This window comes from Prosopis cineraria, unplaced genomic scaffold, assembly GCF_029017545.1.
Source record: "Prosopis cineraria cultivar Desert tree isolate PC_DT_omini unplaced genomic scaffold, ASM2901754v1 PC4, whole genome shotgun sequence".
In the NCBI taxonomy this organism is placed as follows: Eukaryota; Viridiplantae; Streptophyta; class Magnoliopsida; order Fabales; family Fabaceae; genus Prosopis; species Prosopis cineraria.
The window spans coordinates 8,694,963-8,717,788 of NW_026555335.1; the positions used below are offsets into that span (position 1 = coordinate 8,694,963).

At 32.0% G+C, this 22,826-nt stretch overlaps 2 protein-coding genes across 3 annotated transcripts; both read right to left on the reverse strand.

Moving 5' to 3' along the window:
- Positions 1–3,032: 3,032 nt before the first annotated feature.
- On the reverse strand, positions 3,033–11,681 carry LOC129309324 (putative E3 ubiquitin-protein ligase LIN-1). 2 transcript variants are annotated; one of them, XM_054950865.1, is made up of 17 exons: positions 10,815–11,681; positions 10,193–10,265; positions 9,816–10,085; positions 9,442–9,521; positions 8,252–9,358; positions 7,624–7,765; positions 7,003–7,242; positions 6,602–6,896; positions 5,708–5,829; positions 5,203–5,322; positions 4,985–5,116; positions 4,759–4,881; positions 4,522–4,632; positions 4,303–4,449; positions 4,108–4,233; positions 3,498–3,614; positions 3,033–3,423 (listed from the first exon to the last, which is right to left on the reverse strand). In XM_054950865.1, the coding sequence occupies exons 1-17, from the start codon at positions 11,525–11,527 to the stop codon at positions 3,343–3,345; spliced, it is 3,999 nt and encodes a 1,332-aa protein (XP_054806840.1). In that variant the 5' UTR covers positions 11,528–11,681; the 3' UTR covers positions 3,033–3,342. The 2 variants fall into 2 exon arrangements, with proteins under 2 accessions (XP_054806840.1, XP_054806841.1); XM_054950866.1 differs by having other exon boundaries at positions 3,033–3,409; positions 10,815–11,680.
- A 2,119-nt stretch (positions 11,682–13,800) lies between these two features.
- On the reverse strand, positions 13,801–16,745 carry LOC129310075 (chaperone protein dnaJ 49). Its single transcript, XM_054951914.1, is given in 4 exon segments — positions 13,801–14,218; positions 15,291–16,107; positions 16,110–16,431; positions 16,637–16,745. Coding segments are annotated over 2 exon segments (1,050 nt in total). The 5' UTR covers positions 16,345–16,431; positions 16,637–16,745; the 3' UTR covers positions 13,801–14,218; positions 15,291–15,292.
- Positions 16,746–22,826: the final 6,081 nt, after the last annotated feature.

The following is a 22,826-nucleotide window of genomic DNA, read 5'->3' on the forward strand; positions in this document are numbered from 1 at the left end:
TTAAAGAATTGTTTTTAGAAGACTTAAAGGGATTGATTTAAAGCATACCACAAAGCGAAAAAAAAAATCTTAGAGCAGACTTTAATGATTATGTTAGGAGGGAGATAGGTAATTATGCAAGGGGTTATGGTAGTTTTGGTTTTGGGGAGCTCAACAAGATTGCCAACACTTGTTTTAAGAAGAGGGATGAGCATCTCATCACTTACAAAAGTAAACATTCAAGATCATAGATTGATTTCTTTTTTTGTAAGGAACACGGATAGAAAATTTTATAATAATTGTAAGATGATTCCTGGGGATGGTGTAACAATACAGCATAGGGTCCTTGTCTTTAAAAAGTAAAAATAAAAAGTGACAATAAGTAGTTAACCCAAGAATTATACGGTGGTAGTTAAAAGGTAAAAAGCAGGAAATTTTCAAGTAGAACTTTTAGCTGAATGAATTTGGAATCTCAAGAAAGTGCTAACATCTTGTGAAAGGATATGCCTAAGAAGGTAAGAAAAGTTTCTAAAGAAGTTTATGAAGAATCAAAAGGTTTTTGGTTCAAGGGATAAGAAGTTTTGGTAGTGGAATGAGAATGTATAGGAAAATGCCAAACATAAAAAAATTTGTTTTAAAGCCATCTATTTGCACAATAATATTGAAAAATGGGAAAGGTATCGTGTGGCTAAGAAGGTGTCTAAGAAAGCTGTGAATGAAGCTCGTTTTAAAACATTTGAAGAGTTTTACAAGGATATTGAGATAAAGGATAGAGAATGAAAAATTTATAAGATTACTAAGTGTAGAAAAAGAAAATCAAGAAATTTAAAAAAGATAAGGTGTATAAAAGATAAAAAAAGAGGAGTTTTGGTTCTAGGCAATGATATTAAAGACCAATGAAAGACTTATTTTTATGAACTTTTCAATGATGGAGGAGTTCGTCTTGTAACTTGAAAGATTTAATAACTCGTGAAGGAGAATAAATTTGTCATTCTATCAACGGATGCCTAGTAATGAGGTAAAGGAAACTCTTAAAAAATGACAAATGGTAGAGCCAATAAACCTAAATGTATCCTTAATGAAGTATGAAAATGTTTAGGTAAAAAAGAAGTGTTGTGGCTAACTAAATTATTTAATGAGATCTAATGATCTAACAAAATGCTTGAAGGATAGAGGAAAAGCACTTTAGTTCCTACTTACAAAAATAAAAAGAATATTTAAAATTGTATAAACTACAAAGAGATTAAGTTTATGTGTCATAAAATGAAATTATGGGAAAAAGTGATTGAACATAGATTAAAATTGGAGACTGGTATTTTTAAGAATTAATTTGACTTTATTCTGGATAGGGCATTTCCAAGAGCGATTTATCTACAAATGAGGTTAATGGAAAAATATTGAAGCAAAGGTAAAAATTTACATGTAGTTTTTATTAATTTAAAAAGTTATGATGACCATGTACTAAGAGAAATACTTTAGAAAGCCTAGGAAAAGAAAGGAGTTCGAGTTGCTTGTATTATAGCTATACAAATATGTATGAAGGGACAACAATCAGTATAAGAATGCTTAGTGATAAAACAAAGAATTTTCCTATAAAGATTGTACTACATTAGGGATCATCTTTAAGACCTTATTTGTTTAACTTAATTTTAGATATTTTGACTAAGCATGTTCAAGAGAAAATCTCTAAATGCATGCTTTTTACAAATGCTATAGTCCTTATTGCAGAATCAAAATAAGAGATTAATTATAAACTTGAGTTATAGAGTAGAACCTTGGAGTTGAAGGGTTTTCCCTTAAGTAGGAGTAAGATAGAATATTTGCATTGTAATTTTAATAAGAGGTCAGTTAGTAGTGACTTGAAAGTGAGATTGGAAGATCAGATTATACCTTAAGTGAAAATATTTAGATATTTGGAAGATATTTTTCAACATAATAGAGAAATTGATAGGGATGTTGCACATAGGATACAAGTTATGTGGTTTAATTGAAGAAAGGCTAAAGGAATTATTTGTGATCAAGAGTTACCTAATAAACTTAAAATGAAGTTTTATTGAACTATTGTAAAACTAGCTATGTTGTATGGCAGTGAATATTGAGTTTTAAAGTAGGAGCATAAAGTTAAAGTAGCATATATAAGAATGTTGATGTGGATGTGCAAGCATACACAAAAAGAATAAAATCCGAAATGAACATATAAAAGAAAAAGTAAGCGTCGCATCTATTCAAGGAAAAATAATGGAAAATTGTTTGAGATGATTTGAACATGTATAGAAAAAGCTGTGGGAGGCACTAGGAAGAAGAGTGAAATAGATAATTTTAAGCTCTATAAAGAGAAGTAAAAGAAGACTAAAGATAATACTTATGGAAGTTGTTGAATGAGACCTTGTAGTTAATAATATTCTTAAAAGCTTGATTGATAGTAGAGCATAACGGCATCATACAATCTATCTAACTGATTTTGTTTAGTGGAATAAGGTTTGTTGTTATTATATAATATAAGATGCATTTAGGAGTTAATTGATGAACAAATTATGGTAGACAGATGCATTTTCTTTTCTACCTCCAGGTTGTTTATTCATCACTTCAAGTGACATTCTTCGTTTCACGGCCACACCACCTGCCAGATCAATTTAAAGGTATTTAACATAAAAACTTTTTTATTGCAATTGCAGTAAATGAGCTTTTTCTTGCCACATTCATAAGTTGCATCCTTGCTTTCCATTTTGTTTTAGTCTCCTGTTTATGATCCATTGTCTTATAATCCCATTTTTCTACCTTCTGCATGTCTTCTTTGCAACAAATAAATCTGCATAAACGAGTTGTGCCTTTTTTCCCCCCCTCTTACGCGCATATTGCTATGCCACTTTGAATCCAATCCTTCTGCCATAATTAGTACAAAACTTGCAAGCTTTTAAATGCAATCAAAACCACCGCAAGTTTGGAGATTATCCAATCTCGAGTAAATGTTTGATGGAAAGATACTTAATCCCTACAATTTTGAAGTTAAAAATTTGCTGAAGGGGAGAAAATGTTTGTCTTGAGACGAAATGTGAACAAAATTGCATAATATTTCCGAGCAGTTGATGTCTTCTTTACAGGACAGATTCTGGTTCAATAAATCCACATACAGGCAGCTTTGCTTTGCTTAATTCAGCATCTTAAGCTGATTCTAGAACTGAAAGTGAGAGCAGAAGGGAATACAAATATTTACTACTACTTACACCATTTACTATTTCCTGTACAAAAAGACACTCTTCTTTTCACTATAGTATTCACTCTGATTTAATTACAGATTTATAATAAAAACTCGTGTAATCTGTGCCTGCCGTCTGTATTTTGCTGAAGTACTTGCCAAAAGAGTTAAAAGTTTGAATGATAAACATGCAGTGATAGTAAATTGAAGCTCTCCCTACAGAGGGATCCAACCCTGTTAATGAGGAACTGGTGTGAGGTCAATCTCATATTTAGAAGCTTTTCTAGAGGCAAAAGAAAGAGGATAGATGAGTTGTTTGTACCTTGATTAGTCCCATCTCAGTACCACAAAGAATAATGTCATTGGCAGAGAGGAGACTGGTTATCTTGCTTCCAGCTGATATTCTTCCTACTTTTTTCTGGGTCCTTCTCAACCATATCTGCTTTGGGAGGTGGATTTAATGTGAGTCATTTCAATCATTGGTTTCTGGTTAGATTTGTACATGTAAAATAGCATATACCGTATAATTCTCACTAGTTTCCATTTTTCTCTGTGGTAAAATCAATGCAAAATGGAGTTAAGATGTCTGTCGTGTCTTGCCAAGAGTAAGTGAGCACAACTGCCATTTTCAAAAACACATACAGTGCTGAAGCTGGTAATTTAAACTAAGGGAAAATGCAACATTTGGTCCCTGAACTTTTTCTCCATTATTAATTCAGTCCCTAAATTTTAACTCAAAACAATTCAGTCCATGTAGTTTCTTCTTTCTTAACCTAGAATAATTCAGTTTTTATAGTTTTTGACTCAATACAACCCAGTCCCTATAATTCTTTAACTCAATAAACTATAAGGGCTAAGTTGTAATAAATCAAAATTCAAGGACTAAACTAATAATTGAAAGAAAGTTTAGAGACTCATGTACTTTTAATTACCTGAATGTTATTTGTTAATGAGCTGGTGATGACGTATACAAAGTCCTCCACTACTTCCATGGCAATAACACTATCTCCTTTGCCAGTAAAAATGGAAACTTGAGGTTTCCCATTTCTCTTCCATTCCTGGATATTTCCTCTTTGTCAGTAAAAAGCAGCAACACAATCTTTTAGGTTTATTTTTATCACTGTTACCTGGGATGTTGAGCCTTCAACGTGCCTGCTTGCACTATAAAGCCAATCTCTATATGCAACAACTGAATTAATGGGTTTGTTTTGTTTCCTCCAACTTCTTATTGGTGCTTTGATTTCTAGTTCCCGATTGTATGTTGTGGAATACTCCTGAAATAGGGCATCATGTCATGCTTGTGTACTATAGGAATCTAAGTATCTTTCGAACAACAGAACACTTACCTGTATACTTGAATCTGTACACCCACCATAAAACCTTCCTTGAGTCACTGCCATGCACTTTACATGCTTACCCTTAAAAATATTTTTTACTTCTCTTGATTCGTTCACTAACTGCAGAAGAACCCAAAAAACAAAAAAAACTATTGTAGTAATTGTCCCAAGTTTGTTTGCTGTAGGCAATAACAACTCTCATTCCTTTCTGTATTTCAAAAATCATGGAAGGTTTTGAAGCATAACCTTGATTCCCTGGCCCTGAGTAATAGCAAAAATCATTTGTCCATGTGCATGTAAATGATGAATTGGTTCCTTGAAGACAATCACTTCAATGCATTGCAACTTCCTATCGATCATTTTCCAGACCTATTGGATTTAAGTGATATTGAAGTGAACAACTCATTCTTTCTGTTAGAATACTAATTAGTGGAGATAGAAAGGGGTGGCTTTGAAACAAGTTCAGTCATACCCTTATGGTTTTATCAGTAGATCCACTTAAGAGGCTGTCTGACGGTTCAAGAAGTGAAAAGCATGTGACTGACTTCTTGTGCTCCTTAATGTCCCATACAAGAGTGGCTGATTGCCCCCTGATATCCCAAACCTGTTTGTAACATGATTTAGCAAAATAATAATATATGGACGTAAATATGAAAAATTATTTAAATTTGACAATGTAAAGTTTCTTGCCTTGATTGATCCATCTGAATATCCACTGAACAGCAGTCCCTTGTAAAATATGAGGGAGCAAACAGCTGCACTGAAGTTGTGACCAACCTCAAGGATTTGAGAGTGAACACAAGAAATACGCTGCTCGTATCATCATAAAGATGTCAGATACTCCAAATGGAATTCGGTTTGTCCAGTTTAGTTGCTATCTACTTAATATATAAGTTACTAAAAGCTAAATAAAATTTTTAACCTCCTCAGATCATTATTATATCATAATATCATTTTATAGTCTTTAAAAAGAAGAAGGAGGGAAAGATATTTATGTTCATTTCGCCATATTGCCACTGTATGATGATCTCCTGCGCATTGTGCACATCTTTCACTATATCAACTTTTATGGCTACCTAGACCCTCCTTTCTACCCAAAAAAAAAAAAACCTCTTATGAATACCTTATGGAGAACTTCGTAAGATCTTATTTAGAAATGCATGCAAGTCTTGCAATTATGCATGTGAATACTCACTGATATGTTTGGTAGCAAGTAATCAGCTACTCTATGCAATTCCTCAGCCATCCAGGTTACACTTGAAAGGCGGCGTAGTGATTCCTTCACACTTTCAGAGAAATGAATAAGTTTTTGCATTCCTATAAGAAAAAGACCATCTGACTTAGTAGGGTAAATCATTATAGATCCTGGAGTATAAGATCATTGCAAACAATGTTTTTTGCCAAGGATGAGGAAAATATTATGTTTTTCTAAGTTATTTCTCTAAACAAAATACTCACTGTGTTAGGTGCTCAAAATAACAAAAGGAAATAATAAGAACAAATCTATTAAGACGATATAAAACAAGAACCTTGTTCTCTCAATAACCACACTTAGGCGAATCTCCAATGAGTTAAAAGATTATTTTATTAATGATATACTAGCTTTTGAGTTGTTAGTCATATTTATAAAGTCAAATACAAAATAATGAATAAACTATAGATAACTAAATAACGAAAGACTAAATAAGATTTAAATCTAAATACGATCTAAATAAATGAATAAAATCTAAATCTAGATAAAGACTAAAATACTAAATATCTAAATGAAATCTCCTAAATAATATTCAAATAAATATCTGAATAAAATCTCCTAAATAATATTCAAATTTAAACAAAATAATAAAATCAGATTTAATTTATCTTTTTTTGCTTTCTTCTTGAATAAGTCTTTAAGGAAACCTTATTTGGAATCTTATCACACTGAAGTATGCATAGGCATCATAGCACCATTTGGATGGGAAAGGCAAAGAAATGCTTTTGGATTTAAACATAAAATATTTAGTTTGATTTTTTTTTTCCTGGCCAATATGTTTCGTAAGTTAATAGTGTACGATGGTGTTTAATTGATATGATCATGCAAGGGTTTTACCTTTGCCAGATGTATAGTTATAGATGCACAGGCACGCTAAAAGTCTTTCTTCCAGCTCCACCCCAGGATGTAAGAATTGCTCAATTTCACTTAGTAATATCTCACATGCAGAATATCTTATGCTATCTGGGCATTTTGATATCTGACACCCAAGCCATGCAATTGCCACAAGGCAGTCTCTTGAAAGTCTTTTTATTTTGCTTCTCAGCCCCTTCTCTAAAGCAAGGAAGATTGAATCTCCAATGCTTATGATATATTTGGCAATCTTATTACACCATAAATCTGTGCTAGTATCCTGCATGTTATGAAATTTCTTCATCTTCAAAATCATTTCCTGCACACTGCCTGTAATATTTATATAGTTTGAACTTCCTCAAATATGACCGTTCATGACAGCTCACCTGCAGGCTTTGATCCAACCAGTTGAAGTTTCGTATCATATTCTGGGGATATGGAGAGGTCAAACCAGTCTTTTTCAGCAGCCATGCTGCTGTATATGGTTCCCCGTTCCAAGCATATGTTCCAGCAAGATTTGATATAATTGATGCAGATAATAACTGCTCTGAGCTTTCTTCAGATGCCAATCCCCTGAGCAGGACCTGAACTACTTCCTCCCTGAACTCACTTTTGCTGGTAGAGTTCTGCATATTATTTTGTTCTCTTTATTAGTTTGAAGTCTATATGAAATTCAGTGAATCTAGTTGCATGACTTCTATTTATCAAGTAATCATTGAGTTATCAGTTTTCACAAGTTAACTTGTATGAATTTAAATGTTTATGGCTTATTGGCTAAATGTTAAATAATATTATGTGGTGATCACTTATTAAGTTACACTTAATTATGCAGGCTTTCAATATAGGAGATTAAAAATAATAGTTTGATATGTAAAATTCCTTGAAATCAATAGAGTTATCATAAGAGTAATAGAACTACGTTATATAATGAGTTAAGCTAATTTCTATTGAAAGAGTTTCATGAATGGAATACATGACCCATTAATTTTCCTCATTTCAAAACTTACCAACGCATCTAACTGAAGCAATATGTTTGCAGCTAAGAGTTGGTGATCAGCTTGTAATTGATGGACACACAACGTCAGTATCTGAATAACATTGGAACCTCCTTCCTTTTGCATCCGCTGCAACAGACTAACAGCTGAAGACCTGAAAAGAAAGAGGAAAAATAAAATCACAGAAAGCTCTCCTATGTTCTCCTAAGACAAGGACTAAGCGAACAGCAAATATATGGACAAAGCATGATTGTTTCTGTAATAGAAAAATAGATAGGGAGCACTGTCTCTGTAGCCTCTTCTCTTTTGTTGGTCTGGTTTCACGCTAGACTCATGCTAGGTTTAGGAGAGAACGCATGCATATCCAAATATATGCACTTGGAATACTTTTAGCAAGACATAACTTTAGAAATATCTTTAAGGATCATTAACGTCTTGTTTGGAATTCCATTCAAGACTAATTCACCATCACAGAAGCAACTTTACAAGTGCTTTTGTTTATGGTATGGGGTAATGCATCATATCTCCTGGTGTTGCATGATATTTATCTCAATTCTTTTCAAATACAAGATGAAACATACTTATGAACAGATGTTACACAACTATTAAGATAGAAAATGATATGTTTAAGTAGTTATACCGAGGTATGCAAAGGATTTCATGAAGAAATTCGAGTGCCATGTGTTTGGCACGGTTGCTGTCTGTCTTGAGGAGTTGAATAAAAGGGGCAAGAGGAGTGGACTGTGATATGTACTCTCTGCACTGTGAATCAAACTGCATACATTTTATAAGAATGATGATCAAAGAGAAAACCTCTTTCAGATTATCATTTCTCACAACTTCAAGGAGTCCACTGAGAACATGAGGAGAACTGATAGCAGCCAAGTGCATGTTATTTGTGGCATAATCAAATGAAGTTACTAATTCTTCAATGATCATCAAGGATGCTGCATGAGGCGTTAGCAGAAGTGACTCTGGCTTACCCTTGTAACTACGGGAAGTGCACACAATCTCCATCAGAGTTGGCAGAAGTTCCAGTGTTTTAATATCGATGGGAGATGGGTTTATTAAATATATGAGAATTGCAGCCTCCTGAACATTTTGTTTTAAAGCGCTTGCCAGATCATACAACTTCAAACCTTTCTTCTTGATGTCTTCTATGATCGACTTGTTCCTTGAAATAATAGTTGTTAGCATAGAAACCGATGCCCTTATTTCTCTTTCCTCTTTGGAGGTAGAGATAGCCATTAACAGTTCATCCAAAATAACATCCTTTAAGAAAGCATACGTGCTACAAGATGAACTAGACAAAATCTCATAAATGGATGCAATATCTGAATGATGAAAAACTGAGCTTTTTATTTCAACTGGTCCAGCTAGATCACTGATGAAGTATCTTCTGGAGTGTGAACTTACTTCCATCAGGCTTCCTGGATCTGATGATCTTGGCAATTTTCCTTCAGAACTTTCTGCATGATTCATTTGGTTGATCCTGCGTTTGTGGGAAGACATTAATGCTATCGGATCACAGAGATGTGATTTTTGGAGCTGCAAAGCTTCTTCAATTAGTTCATCATCAATATTATAATTGCTTTCTCTATCTATGTACTTTGAGATGGTTGAAGCAATGTCTCTCATGGAAGTGGTGAATCTTCTCGAGTCAATGCTAACCATGCTTCTTTGGTCTAACTGTTCATGCACCAGATTTTGAGGTTCCTGATGCCAACTGGAGCATTGATATAGCTTCCTACAAAGGTTGGTATATTAAATTCCAGAAGATAAACATGAGAAAAATAAGAGACTGTGAAAGAATCTGTTAGAGGGACGTACCAGTCAGATGTTTCTGGCGGTGGATCATCTTCATTTGTCGTGTTGGTTCTGATGTGATATTTACTGTCATCAAAATTTACCTGATTTAAATGAAGATGAGTTAGCACTCACCTGTAGACTCTTATTTATTTGTCGTCCTTATGTGTAGAGACGTTATTTCTAGTTCTTTTGTCAACTATGAAGCTTCAAAAAATAATGGGACGATTATATACAAGTCCTGTACAAGAGAATTAATTATTATAAGGTCCATTAATAATTAAATTAAGGCCATTGAAAAATATGTTGTTATTTTTTTTAGTTTAATTGTTAATAGACCTTGTAATAATTAATTTTTTTGTATGGGACTTCAACGTAATTCTCTCAAAAATAATTACCAAATTCCTTTTGTCTCTAAAGTCCTCATAGCAAGAATCTACAGAAGTTGGGACGCTAGATTGGGCTTCTGTCAACATATCCTTGAAGCATTCAATGCTTGAAATTCTTTGATGTTTTTTGCTGTGAAGATGAGCTGAGGCTTTCCTATGATCATTACTTTTAGCAATATCCATGAATCCATTTACTTCGTCTGTCATAACTGGTGTCATATCTTCTTGAAGATCAAGTGGATGCACTTTCTTATGCTGCATTGTATTTACGCCACAAAACTAAACAAATAAACATTTATGCATCTAAAACTTCGGCATTGCTACACTGTATGTGAAAATTGAAATCACCTGTTTATGCTAATGAAGGAAATAAGTACAAGGCTTACCGTATTGCAAGTTCGCAATCTAGATGCATCTTGAACTTTATAAGAAGATACACGGCTGGTATTTGGTTCAATCCTGTCAAAAACTTGGATTCAACATCTTGAATTGTAACGTTCATTGATCGAAGTTAAGGATTGTGAAGCTATACTAGTTTTTGAGCCACATAGGCAAACTCGTAATGCTCATCCGTAACCAGGAAGCATAAAGCAGTTGAAGAGTCTTCCAATGTGCACAAAAAAAAAAAAAAAAAAAAAAAACCCAAAAACAAAATCAAAACAAAAGGAAATCTGTTTCAAAGCTGTAATTTTAATTCTTTCTCTTTGACTCAACAGTTTAGTCTTCAGTGGGCTTCTTATCTAATTCCATGTATAGAGGTCTGTGAGTGCATTACTTGGTTGCTTGTTTCAAAGCTTAAATTCTTTGTAATTGGACAGAAAGAACTCTAGTTCTCATGATTGAGGTCACATGAATATCTCCGCCAGTATATAAACGTGGCTCTTCCAAAACTAAATCTCTTGTATGTCAGAGAAAAGAAAAGGAACATTTTTTTTTAGTTTCCACTTTCCTACCATTAACTACTAAAAACAAGTTGCTTTTGGTAGAGGAAGAAAGGATTTGTCTTACAAGGAATGTACTGATTGTTCTCCGCAATACCTGCGCCACCATGGAGTCTCTGCATAAAACATGACCCTATAATACATCAAACATTCCTTGTATTTCCTTGCCATCTCCCTTATAGCTGTATTGATCTCCTCTTCGGTATTCTTTGTAGAATCAGATTCCCTACTCGTACTGGCACATCCTTCCAAAGGGAAAAGAGTCTCACAAAGCTTTGGTGCAAATTCTGCGCAAACAAGCTTTGGAGAGACAAGCACTGCTTGCAGAAAATGCAGGGCTGCTTGCCACTCATCTCCTTGGAGTTTCTGAACCACTGAGAGGCAAAAGTATGAGCAACACACCAAGTAACGATTTGGGATTGTGGCTGTGACGCCTTCTTCATCAAGCATGGCTGGGACCTGAAGCATCTGTTCCGTGTTGCTAAGCCGAAAGCATCTCTCTTCAGGCTCTTGGGTCTGAATTGCAGCTTCAATGGCGTCAATACCCCAGTACAGATTTGACAGGACTTGCTGCTCTGAGAATTCAAAGAACTCCTGCTTTTGAACCCTCAATCTAGAGCTGCATCTCAGTTTAAGGCCACTCCTGGCATTCTTTATGGCTTCAAGAATGTACTTGTTGATTGAAACAAGAACCCATATAGATTTGGAGTCAGGCACCTCATCATGATAGCCAAGAGATGAAATCACAGACGAAGAAGGAGGGTTGAAGTTATTAGGCATGATGATGTCGAAAGTAGAGAAATTTGAGACTGTAGAAGATGAGAAGAAGAGAGAAGGAAGGAAAGAATTGGAGTTACTATATTTGCAAGCTTCCAAAGAAATGGAGGTTAGCTCTTATAAGCCTAAAGTTGCAGTTTCGTCCCGTGACTGTGCCAACAAGATTCCAAGACTCGTTTGGCCACTTATGATACTTTAGAAAAAAACTTCACGTGTAACTTCTAATCTTTTCCTATTACACAACAAGACGAGATTTTTCACAGCTTACGTAAGTGTCTTCATATATATATATATATATATATATATATATTATTTAACCCCTTTTACAAACTTCATTTGAAATGGTCGCTCCCACTTGCCAGAACCACTCAGCTTCGGATATTTTGGGTTTATCGTTGCCATTAGTCACATTTCCCAATAGATTTCCTCTTCCTCTTCTTCTTCTCTGATTGTTTTCTGGGTTTTTGTCTTGGAAACTGATGTGCATTTGTGTGTGTGTGTGTTCAGACACAGACAGATAACATCAGCTGATGTTGTTCACAAGGTGAAGGTGGGAGTGGGTAGAGGAGAGGGGACAGGTATCGACAACTGTGAGCTCGTGGCACAACAGAGAGCATGTTGACCTATCAGAATAAAATGGACCGTTTGCTCAGATAATTATTATTGTTTTAGTATAGTTGCTTTCCCTTCTGCTCATTCACGAGCGGACGTTCAATGGAATAATGATTTCGCATTACAAATAATAATAATATGATGATGATAATCAAAACATAAAATTGAAGACTTAAATTAAATAAAATCTTAAGTATTTGTTATTGTATTTTTGAGTAAGAATGCGATAAAATTAAGAGAAAAATTGTATTTTTATTTTGATTATAATTTTCATTTTAGGTTTTTATTATAAATTAATACTCCCTCTGATTCATATAATGTAGGATACTTCTATTATATAGCACGTATATTCGGAATGTTTAATTTTTAAAATTTGATAAAAAAATTCATTTATTTTTTAGGTTTATATTTTTTCTTTACCCATAGCTAAACATTTAGACACTCACAATTTCACATGCAAAATACTCAGCTTAAGTTAACCAAAACATGGGATAAATATTAAAAAAATATTTCTTAAAATTACTACTCTCTCCATTAAAAAATATAATATATTTTTAATCAAATCTCACTCTTAATAACATAATTAATTATCTTCAAATTAACATTATTTTTAAATATTTATCCTTATTTAATAAGGTGTTTCACTTTTAAAGTAAATATAAAATAATTTATTTATTATGAGCACTTTTGAAAAAAAAAACACAATAATTACACTTTAAAATATTAAAAATATCTTATATTTTTAACATTTAATTCCACAAAAAATAATTTATATTTTTTAATAGAGAAAATAAATGCCACATGCAAAATTAATTGATAAGCCCTCCCTGTCTTTTTCTTTTTTTTTTTTTACTCAACTTGTTTTCACTTGAATGGTATTAGATTAGTACTAGGGTGATCAAACCTGGCAACTAGACAAAATGAACACCCTTATGTGAGTGTGATATAATTTAATGAGCTAATTGATAGTATTTTGCATACTAAACAGCTGCACCTGCACCCACTTCATTCACTCCCCCGCGCTTGTACCAAACACTTGCAGAAAAATTACATGAATTATTCGTAAATCATATCCTTTTTATCAGCTTTTCAATAAAAAAAATAAGCTTATTAAAAAGAATTATTAAACATATGTATGTCAAATGCTGTATATTATCTTCGAATATAAAGAAAATGATCATCAAATTTATAAAATTACAAATCAATTATGATTGCTATTTAATATCTTTGTGGTGTAGAGCATGACTTCATAGACTCAAAACTCAAGAAAAAAGGGCTTGCAGTCCAATGGCAATTAACATTTTTTCTAGGTGTCTCTTAAAGGAAATGTTACAAGTTTGATTCTCTGTCGGTGACAAGGACGCGAGTTCCTTCTATTAAGTGTAGGATAACAGAAAAAAAGGACTTCAAAAGGAAAAGGCTAGAAATAAAATATATGATATTACGTATAAATTAAAATTAAAATTTAAAAGCCAATAGATAATTTAAGTTTTCATCCTCTTCTCAAATTCTCCTCATTGCTTACTACGATAATCTAGAACAACCATGCATTTTATAACTGTTAATTTGTTAACGCCGCATACAGTTTTTCCTCTAGCATATTAGCATTTAAGCATAATTTTAGGTTCTGTAATTTGATATTGCAATTTGCATCACATGGGACAAGCTGGAAAAAACTTCTCCTGTCCATAGCACATGTTAAATACTGTTTATCATGGGATCGCATTAATTTGACGCCCCAGGTCATTAAACATCAATGACTCAGAAACATCCTCCTGCCATAAAGGAAGCGCAAAATTAACGTGTTTAATCCAACAATGTAAGTCAAATAAGTCTAGCAAAGCTTCCTCAAGCTATGGAATCTGCACTCCAATGATGCTAAAGCATCTTCCAACTCATCTTATAATGTGTTAACATGCCTCACGTCTATTAACATAAGTCATTGCCTTCAATAACTCCATCACCAAAATGACAAAAAGCCTTGACATTTTGGTCTCGTTCTCAGTTTTCCTGCCTCCCTCTCAAATATTTGCAGGCCACGGGAAAGCTATGACTTACTTATTATTCATTTGTAGCCATGTTCTGCATCATGAATATGACATAACAGACAATCTCATTTACTATCCCTTGCAGAATGAAACACCATTTTAAGCACATTTACTAAAGACTACTCTTAAATCAAGAAAAGGTACTTGATCAGCTAGTGAGGTATCCCAGCCGCGGAAAGAGCCACTCCAATAGAGATTTTAAATGCCCTGAAGAATTACATGTACGCTAAAACTCAGCATCTGAGACATGGCTTCTTCATCAAGCCAAGTGGAGAATAATCCAGGAAATCATTTTAACTACCCAGGTGCACAGAAGCATACCTAAACTCAAAGGAGAGAATTGTAGGAGGTAAACAAATAATTTTGGCATGCCAGGCGATCAAGTCAAGGACAGAACAGAAAGAGAACTCATAGCAAAAGTACTACTGCATGGTTATTTATGCCAAATACTAATGACATCCTGAACGATGCATCACCAGCACTTGAACCTTTTCACTATTTTGTGTGTTGTGTGTGGAATGCAGGGTTGGGAGGGATAAGCGCAAAAAGCCAGATAGAGAGAACCAAAGTACCACTGGGTAGCCATTAGTGACAAGTGACAACATACATGTTGAATAGTCTGACAGAAAAGGAAATCAGGTAAGAGCTCATAATGCCCACACTGCCCCGAGGAACGAAAACCCTAATATTGAACAAGAAAACACACTATAAGAGCACGAGCCAAAAACTCGATGTACATCACTATTTGAAGCGAAAACTAGTAATGGCTTTCACTCGTGAAACTTGATTACAGGTCTGAAACTTCCATTTCCACTTCTACAGGATAAAGCAATAAAACTAGTAAAATTCCACCGCCTGAAAATCAGCCTCTGATTTTTTTTCCAACTAATTAATTGATCAGAGCAGTAGCATGACAAGGGGAAAAAGGGTTTCTCCCAACTATCCTAACGCAAATCTAGCAGTGTCAAAAAGTGGAAGATGAGCTCATAAAACAACACAAAAATGTATGCAGAATGAAATAGAAAGTAAAGGAAAAGAATATTTCAACCCATTAAAAAAATTATATAACCTTCACATCCCAAAAAAAAAAAGGAACAGAGTGTTACCTTCAAGCTACACCAAGCTTCTGAAGCTTTTCACAGTAAGGAGTTGGCAGATTCCTATTCCAACTACGCCTCTGAACTTCTATTTGACAGTAGCGACGAAGCAAGTTTTTGTAATCATGTATCACATTGCCTTCAGTATTTGCACGGGCAGGACTTCCACGCGGATATTTATCTTCAAATGATTCAGATTTCACAAAATACTCAACCCCATACTTGTCTGTTGTCTTGGGAATCTGATACGAGTAATTCTTATGCAAAGAATAGTCTGGTTCGGAAAATGGCAAGTAAGCAAGCAGAAATATTATCAAGAACGGTACAATTTGCAGAAGGAGCATAATATTGAACCCTCCACCTTGAAATTCTTGCCGCTGTTGACTCCCCATTCCCCTTGTCCGGTAAATATGAGCTCTCCCAAATACATCTGCTTCTCCAAAGAATGCCCTAAATATCTCATCAGGATCAATGTCATCATTAAAAAAGTTATGTGCAGTTGCTCTTCCTCTCCTGCGCCTAACATTGTGTTGCTGGTTATATTCAAACTCCTCGACCAGCCCTGTCTGATCATACTGCCTCCTTGAACCATCATCACTTAAACACTTAAAAGCCTTGGATACCTTCTTAAATGCCTCTTCAGAACCCGGTGCCTTATTCTTGTCAGGATGAACTTTCAATGACAATTTCCTATAAGCCCGCCTGATCTCCTCAACAGAGGAAGTCTTCTCCACACCAAGAATGGCATAATAATCGTTCTTCCCCTTAATCTCCCTAACTAACTGAACATGTTCTTCTGTATAATTTCTCTCTCCATTCAAACCTCACTTGGCCTGGAACCACGTTCCCTCTTAACCTGATGAACACCATTTTCATCCCTAGAATGCGTAGATGATTGAGAATCAAGCCTCTCACATGTGGTAAGTAACTCTTCCACTGACAGATTGCGATTCAGCCGCTGTGCAATTTTGATAAATTTAAGGGCACGCCCTTTGTTCCCTGCTGCAATCGCCTCCTCAGCGATGCGGATACACCTCAGAGCTTCATCCTTATTACTGTCCATGATCAAACGAACTTTGACAACTCGACTCTAGTCCTCCACCTAATACGCCCTAACTCATCCTCAAGCTTTTCCCCAAAAAATCACTGACTAAACAACAAAAAAATATTGAATACTAATCAGAAACAAGAACGGCAAACATGAAATCTCGAAGAATTGCCAAGTGATTTCTGTGACATTTCAATTAAAAAAAAAAAAGAGCAAAGTAAGCATACAAATCGATAAAATCTGCGAAGCAAAAATGAGGTCGAAGTAGGGTTTCTATCACCGTAGAGAAGAAACGATAGGGATGTACCTGAAGTACCTGAGAGGGGAGAGAAGGGGTAAGTTGGGAAGGTGAGGATGGGGCACAAGACGACCGATGGAAGAGCTTCCGTGCGATATTTGCATAGTGCATGTTTGGACAGATGAGATAATCAAAAAATTTTCGTAAAAATATATCTAAACATGTTTATGCAAAAATAAAAATAAAATTTTTTAAATTATATAAATAGTATTTTAATTTTTTAAAATGTTATAATTTTCTTAAAATTTATAAAAAAAATTTTATTATTAAAAATTAATATAAATGATTAAGTTATCCTTAATTTAAATATTAATTATTATTCTTAAATTTTATTTTAAGATTCACAAATTTTTTTCTTAAAATCGCAAGAATTTAACAATAATTTATAAGTTTATATTTAAATTTGTTGTTTATCAAATTTTATAAATATTAATTTCATTCATAAGTTTTGTTTTAAGATTCACTACTTTTCTTTTTAAAATTTTAAAAATTCAACAGTAATTTATAAGTTTAAATTAAAGACAATTTGATCATTTACATTATTTTTTAATGATAGAAAAATTTTTAAAATTTTTAAAAAATTATGATATTTTAAATGATCAAAATTACATACTTCAAAAAAATTTTATTATCATTTTTCTTATTTTTATACATAATAAAATTAATTAAGATATCAAAATTATGATTTTTTTAAAAAATTCAAATGTTCATTATACACGTTAAAAATAATTATAAATAAAAGTTATGATTTTTTAAAAAAATATGGAAACATTCTATCCATACCGAAATTAATTATATACTTAGAATTATGATTTATAAAATAAGGTTATATCCTTTTTGGATAACTTTTTAAGAAAGTATATGGCATATTTGTTTAATATTAAAAAATACTCTCTCCGTTAAAAATGTAGGACATTTTAACTGAATCTTACCCCAATAAAGTAGTTACATACTTTCAAACTAATTCTGTCTTTTTATATTTATTTATATTAAATACTCTATATAAATATAAAGTCACTTTCTATAAGAACACTTTTAGAAAAAAGGTAATAATTACACCTCAAAAGATTAAAAATACTTTATATTTTTTAATATTTAACTCCTCAAAAAATGTTTATATTTTTGAACTAAGAGAGTTGATCATTTTTGAATAATTTAATTATTTTATAAAAAACTTATTTTGTTAATATTTATATAAAATATATATATTATTTTCATATTTTGTTGTTGTAATAAAAATTATTAGTTCATTATTTTTAAATTTTATAATATTTTCTTTTATTTTTATTTTATAAAAATAATTTATTATTTTTATTTTATACAAATATTTATTATTTTATTTATTTTGAAAATTTTATAATATTTTCGTATTTCTACTTTTTAAAATATTTTCTCTCATATGTTATAGTAAATTATTTTCATAAGCTATTTAAAATAACTTGTTAAAATAATTAAGAAAAAAAACCATGACTTTATGTCATTAATTGATTTTGGCTATAGGAGTGCTTGAATATTTTTTAAAAACATAATAGTTATAGGTTTATAATTTATTTTGACATGTACTTTTTTTGTTAGAGAAACTATCACTTTTAATTTGTATTTTTTTATAAACAAAATCACCCATTATAATAAATATTTATTACACATTTCTTAAATCACTTCTCATAATTTATGTTAATGAAAATAATTAATGTATACTTATATTGATTAACACAAGGTATTTTAATCTATTTTTTTATTTTTAAACATAATTATGACAGTTAGCTAACCTTCTTAAATTATGTAATTCAGTTTTTTCCTTTTAAATTTTAAGAAGGAAGGATTGAGTATAATAGATGTTTGGATTTTAAAAAAAACATGTTTTTGAGTTTATAATTATTTTGGTAACACATAGGTATTTGACTATATTTTCATGCAATTATAGTTTTAACTGCTTTTCAATTCTATTTAAAATCAATTTTACATAATTACAAATTATAGTTCTACTGATTAAGGTTTTTGAGGAACGCGCCTAAAGTTGCTATCATCATTTAAAAAAAAAAACATGTAAGGTCATGAAAACTGAGCAACAAAAAACTAAAGCGTGTAAGAAAGCAAAAGCTTAGACATGATTCATTTCATGCTTATTTTATAGCTACCAACATAAAGTTGGGAATATAGACCAATGCAAACCATGTGGGTACAGAGAAATATGAATTAGATTGGGTTTAAGATCAATTTATTTTAACATGTGTTAGAAAAATCTCAATCCAACCTTTGAGAGTTGGCATATTAAATGGATTGACCCAGAATTTTTTTTTTTCAATTTATTTTTGTGAATTAAAAAAATACATCTAAATGATGAATTTCAGTTTGATATTCTTTCATAATTCATTATAGATGTAGCAAAATATTAATTTATAATATTTGCACAAATATATAAATTGATTTAGTTAAGTAAGTCATACTTAATATGATTTATAATCACAAAGTTCCCATTTTTAAATTTAAAAAAATAATAAGAGTTAAACATATCAATTCTACCCCATTAGCATTAACATATATGACTCACGAGTCATATGGTCTAAGTCATAAAAAGGTCATTTTATTTGCATTTATTTTCTAACTTAACTTAACACAATTCTTTTAACCAGTTACTTGTGCCAATCCATGTAACCCGATTCTACTTCTAACTTTATACACGGTTAAAAGCTTTAAAGTTTTGTTTACTGTGGCTATAATGAAATTTTTTCAATGCAAATGAAACAAGGAAACAAATAAAATTTAAATTGCAAATATAATATAGGGATAATTTCAATAAAGGCCCATTGACTAAGTTTATTCAAATTCAAAGCCTCTAAATTTATTAAATTTAATTGTAGTCTAGGGGTACTAATTTGATATTATATTTATAAATAAAAAAAACGTTGCCTCTCATTTAAATTAATATTAAAACTTTCTTATTTGACCCGTTCTTTCTCTTACTTTACTTATCAATTTACTTACGGAATCTTAGCATTGCCTTGCTTAACTTGTTTTTATTTTATATGTTTAAATCATCTTAAGATAACTTGTTGGTTCGCCCACTACATAATATTCATTAACTTACGCATTGTTATTCATTACTCTACTTTACTCATTCATTGTCAAACTTCACTTAACTTCATTTCAGGATAATGAACAAGTGAAATAAGGCATTAACACAATTTTGTAAGTAAAAAAAACAAGTAAAATATGACAATTCTAATATTAATTTAAATGAGAGATGTTTTTATCTTTTTTTTAAAAAATTTAATATCAAATCAATATCTTTAAATTGTGGTGAAATTTTAGAACTTTGAGTTTAAATAAGCATGGTCCAATGGTTTTTATTGAAATGTTTCCTATAATATAATCAAACTCCAGGATATGATATATTGATAAAATCTAGATATATATATTTTTTAATGCGTGTTCTAAGTAATTCAGAGATTGAGTACTTCAATCACTTGGCTCGTACCAGAATTGTGCACTTTGCTAGTTTGCTAAGGGTGAAAGACTCCAAAGAGCTAGCTGTCTCTAGATTCTATAATTCATGTCAAAATCGAACTAAGAGCTTAACACTGAAGACCCTCATTGTTGCCTCCGTCACCTTCGTGTGCTCGGTGCTTGCTCTATTGCCTTAAACCGCCATTGCTAGGTGACGTGGTCCCTTAGCTTTCCCATGCCTTCAAGTATAATCTCCACGTTCGAGTCCATGGAAGCTCGTAGGTCCTGTGTTACCCATGTTCACCATTGTTATACGCCACAATCAGCTTTGAGGAACTTGAATTCATTGGGCTGCAAACAAGTTCAAAGCAAATTTTGCTTGCGGGGTGATTGAGACAAATAAAACAAGTTTTTAGTAAACTCTAAGTGCGTGCTTGATTTTTTATTAATTGAAAGTCAGTTTAATTAAAATCAACTATTAATAAAATTTGTATTTAAATATATATTTTTAAAAATTAATTTGATAAATTGAAAATTATGTGAATTATAAATGGTAAAATGTGCTTTTAAATATATAATTATTAAAAAATACATTGATTTATGATGATTTATAATTTTTATTATACAAATATAATATATTAAAAATATTTAAAAATGTGATAAAAATTTTAAATAACATAAAATTTGATATATTAAATGATAAAAATTAAAAGAATATAAAATTTAACATATTGAAAAAAAATATATACAACAAATAGTTCAGAAATTGTATATAAAAAGAAGTAAAATTCATAATCATTCACTCCAGTATATTATTATTTTAATTTTTAAATATCTAAATACATATGAATGCAAGCTTTAATATTCTCAATTTCTCATGTCATTTAATTAAGAGAAATATATATGGAGGACTTTGACAATTCAAAAAGAATCAAAGGCTGAACACAAATAAGAAAAAAATGATTTGTTATATGTATGGCATGTGTAAAATAAGAGGTGACATGGGAAAATAACAGGACAAACAAACCTCATTTATAAGTCAGTTTGAAAAGTTAGGAAGAATTAAGTTGGCTTAATGTGAATTGAATAGTATTCTTAGAGTACTTTCAAAATTCACTTTTATTTCATGATTTTGTTTTAAACAACTTTTAACTTTTAGGAAGTGTCAAAAATAATTTTCAAAAGTTAAAAGCTAATTATCTAAACATACTCTCTCTCTCTCTCTCTGCGCGTGTGCGTGTGCGTGTAAGAAGGGGTGCTTCACAAGTGTGTCAACGTCCCAGTTAGCTTGATGAGATGAGTTATAGCTCTTAGATTCACAGCCCAACTACGATGTAATAATTCCCTATTCTCTAAGATAAAGCTTATGTACTCATGTAACTTAACATCTCCACCGTTGATCAAATTAATAGCCTTGATAGGATCATTATGGAGAATGATATTTGTTAACCTCTATCCCAAGCATACTTCAATCCCGTAGAACATGCCCACAATTTTGTAGTGAGGGCATCCCCATATTGGAGTTGATATGCAAAAGATCCCACTATCATCCTATTTTGATCCTTCAAGATATCCTACAGCCTGTGACATCTGTCATCTCTAAACAAGCTCTATTTACAAACACTCAAAAACTCAAAACTATTTTGGCACACCTGTTAAGATGTATTCTGCTCATGAGACCAATTTTGCTAAATTCTCAATCCTGTTTTCCGCACGCACTTAAGGATAGCTAATGCATGCACATTAATAGCCTCATAGAGACCCTTCTTATTTGGAAAATATGCTTATTCCATCTTGCTAGATAAGCCAGCACACAATAGTGAACTAAGAGTCCCAACTCTCCCTATCCACCCCATGTTCTTTGTAAGATTAAGCTTACACTAGTCCCACCTCTTTGTAGTAAAAAAGCATCTCATGTACTCAGGTTTCACATGTTTCTCCCAAAATTTTCGAGCAACAAGACAATCTCTAAGGATGTGAAGAGTATCCTCATCATCCCTCATGCATTTTGAACACAACACATTATTGGTCATGCATTTTTGGTCTCTCTTTGTATTAGTCAGGAGTCAGTTATAAAGCCTAAACACATTCCAAGTTACTTCCAAGTTACCCGCAATGTATACTTTGCCTTAATTGAAACTCTCATGCACATTTAGCACAACTTTACTCAAAATCATCATTTTTAGAATATTATCAATAAAATCATAGACCTGATTATGAGGCACTAGATTGTTACTCTCAACCATATAATTTTCATGAATGAATAGATTTGCTGATTGGCTTGCTCGCCATGCATTTTGAGACAATCTTGTCACTATGATTTTTGTAAAACCATTGTTAAGGTGTAAAGTTTATATGTTCTTGTATGAACTAATTATTACTCTTGTAACTAGAGTTTTTTTTTTTCATTTAAAATGATGCATTTTTATTGTGATATATTTTTCTTTTAATATTTATGCGATACAATTTAGAAGGGTCATATTCCTACACACTTTCAATGATCTAATTCATCTGAAGTATCATGCAAAACAATCACCCACATTTTAGAATTGGTAAAATATATTTAAAAAATTAAAATTAAAAATGTAACGATGATCAAGCTATACCGTTGTGTAAAATTATAATCCATTCCCTGTTGTACAATTGTTATCGTCATGGAAATGCGTCTAATTTTGCCTCCCTAATTAAATTTAGCGGATTTGGTCTAGTTATTTACCTAAAATAAGGATTTAGAGTATTTTATTTATTATAA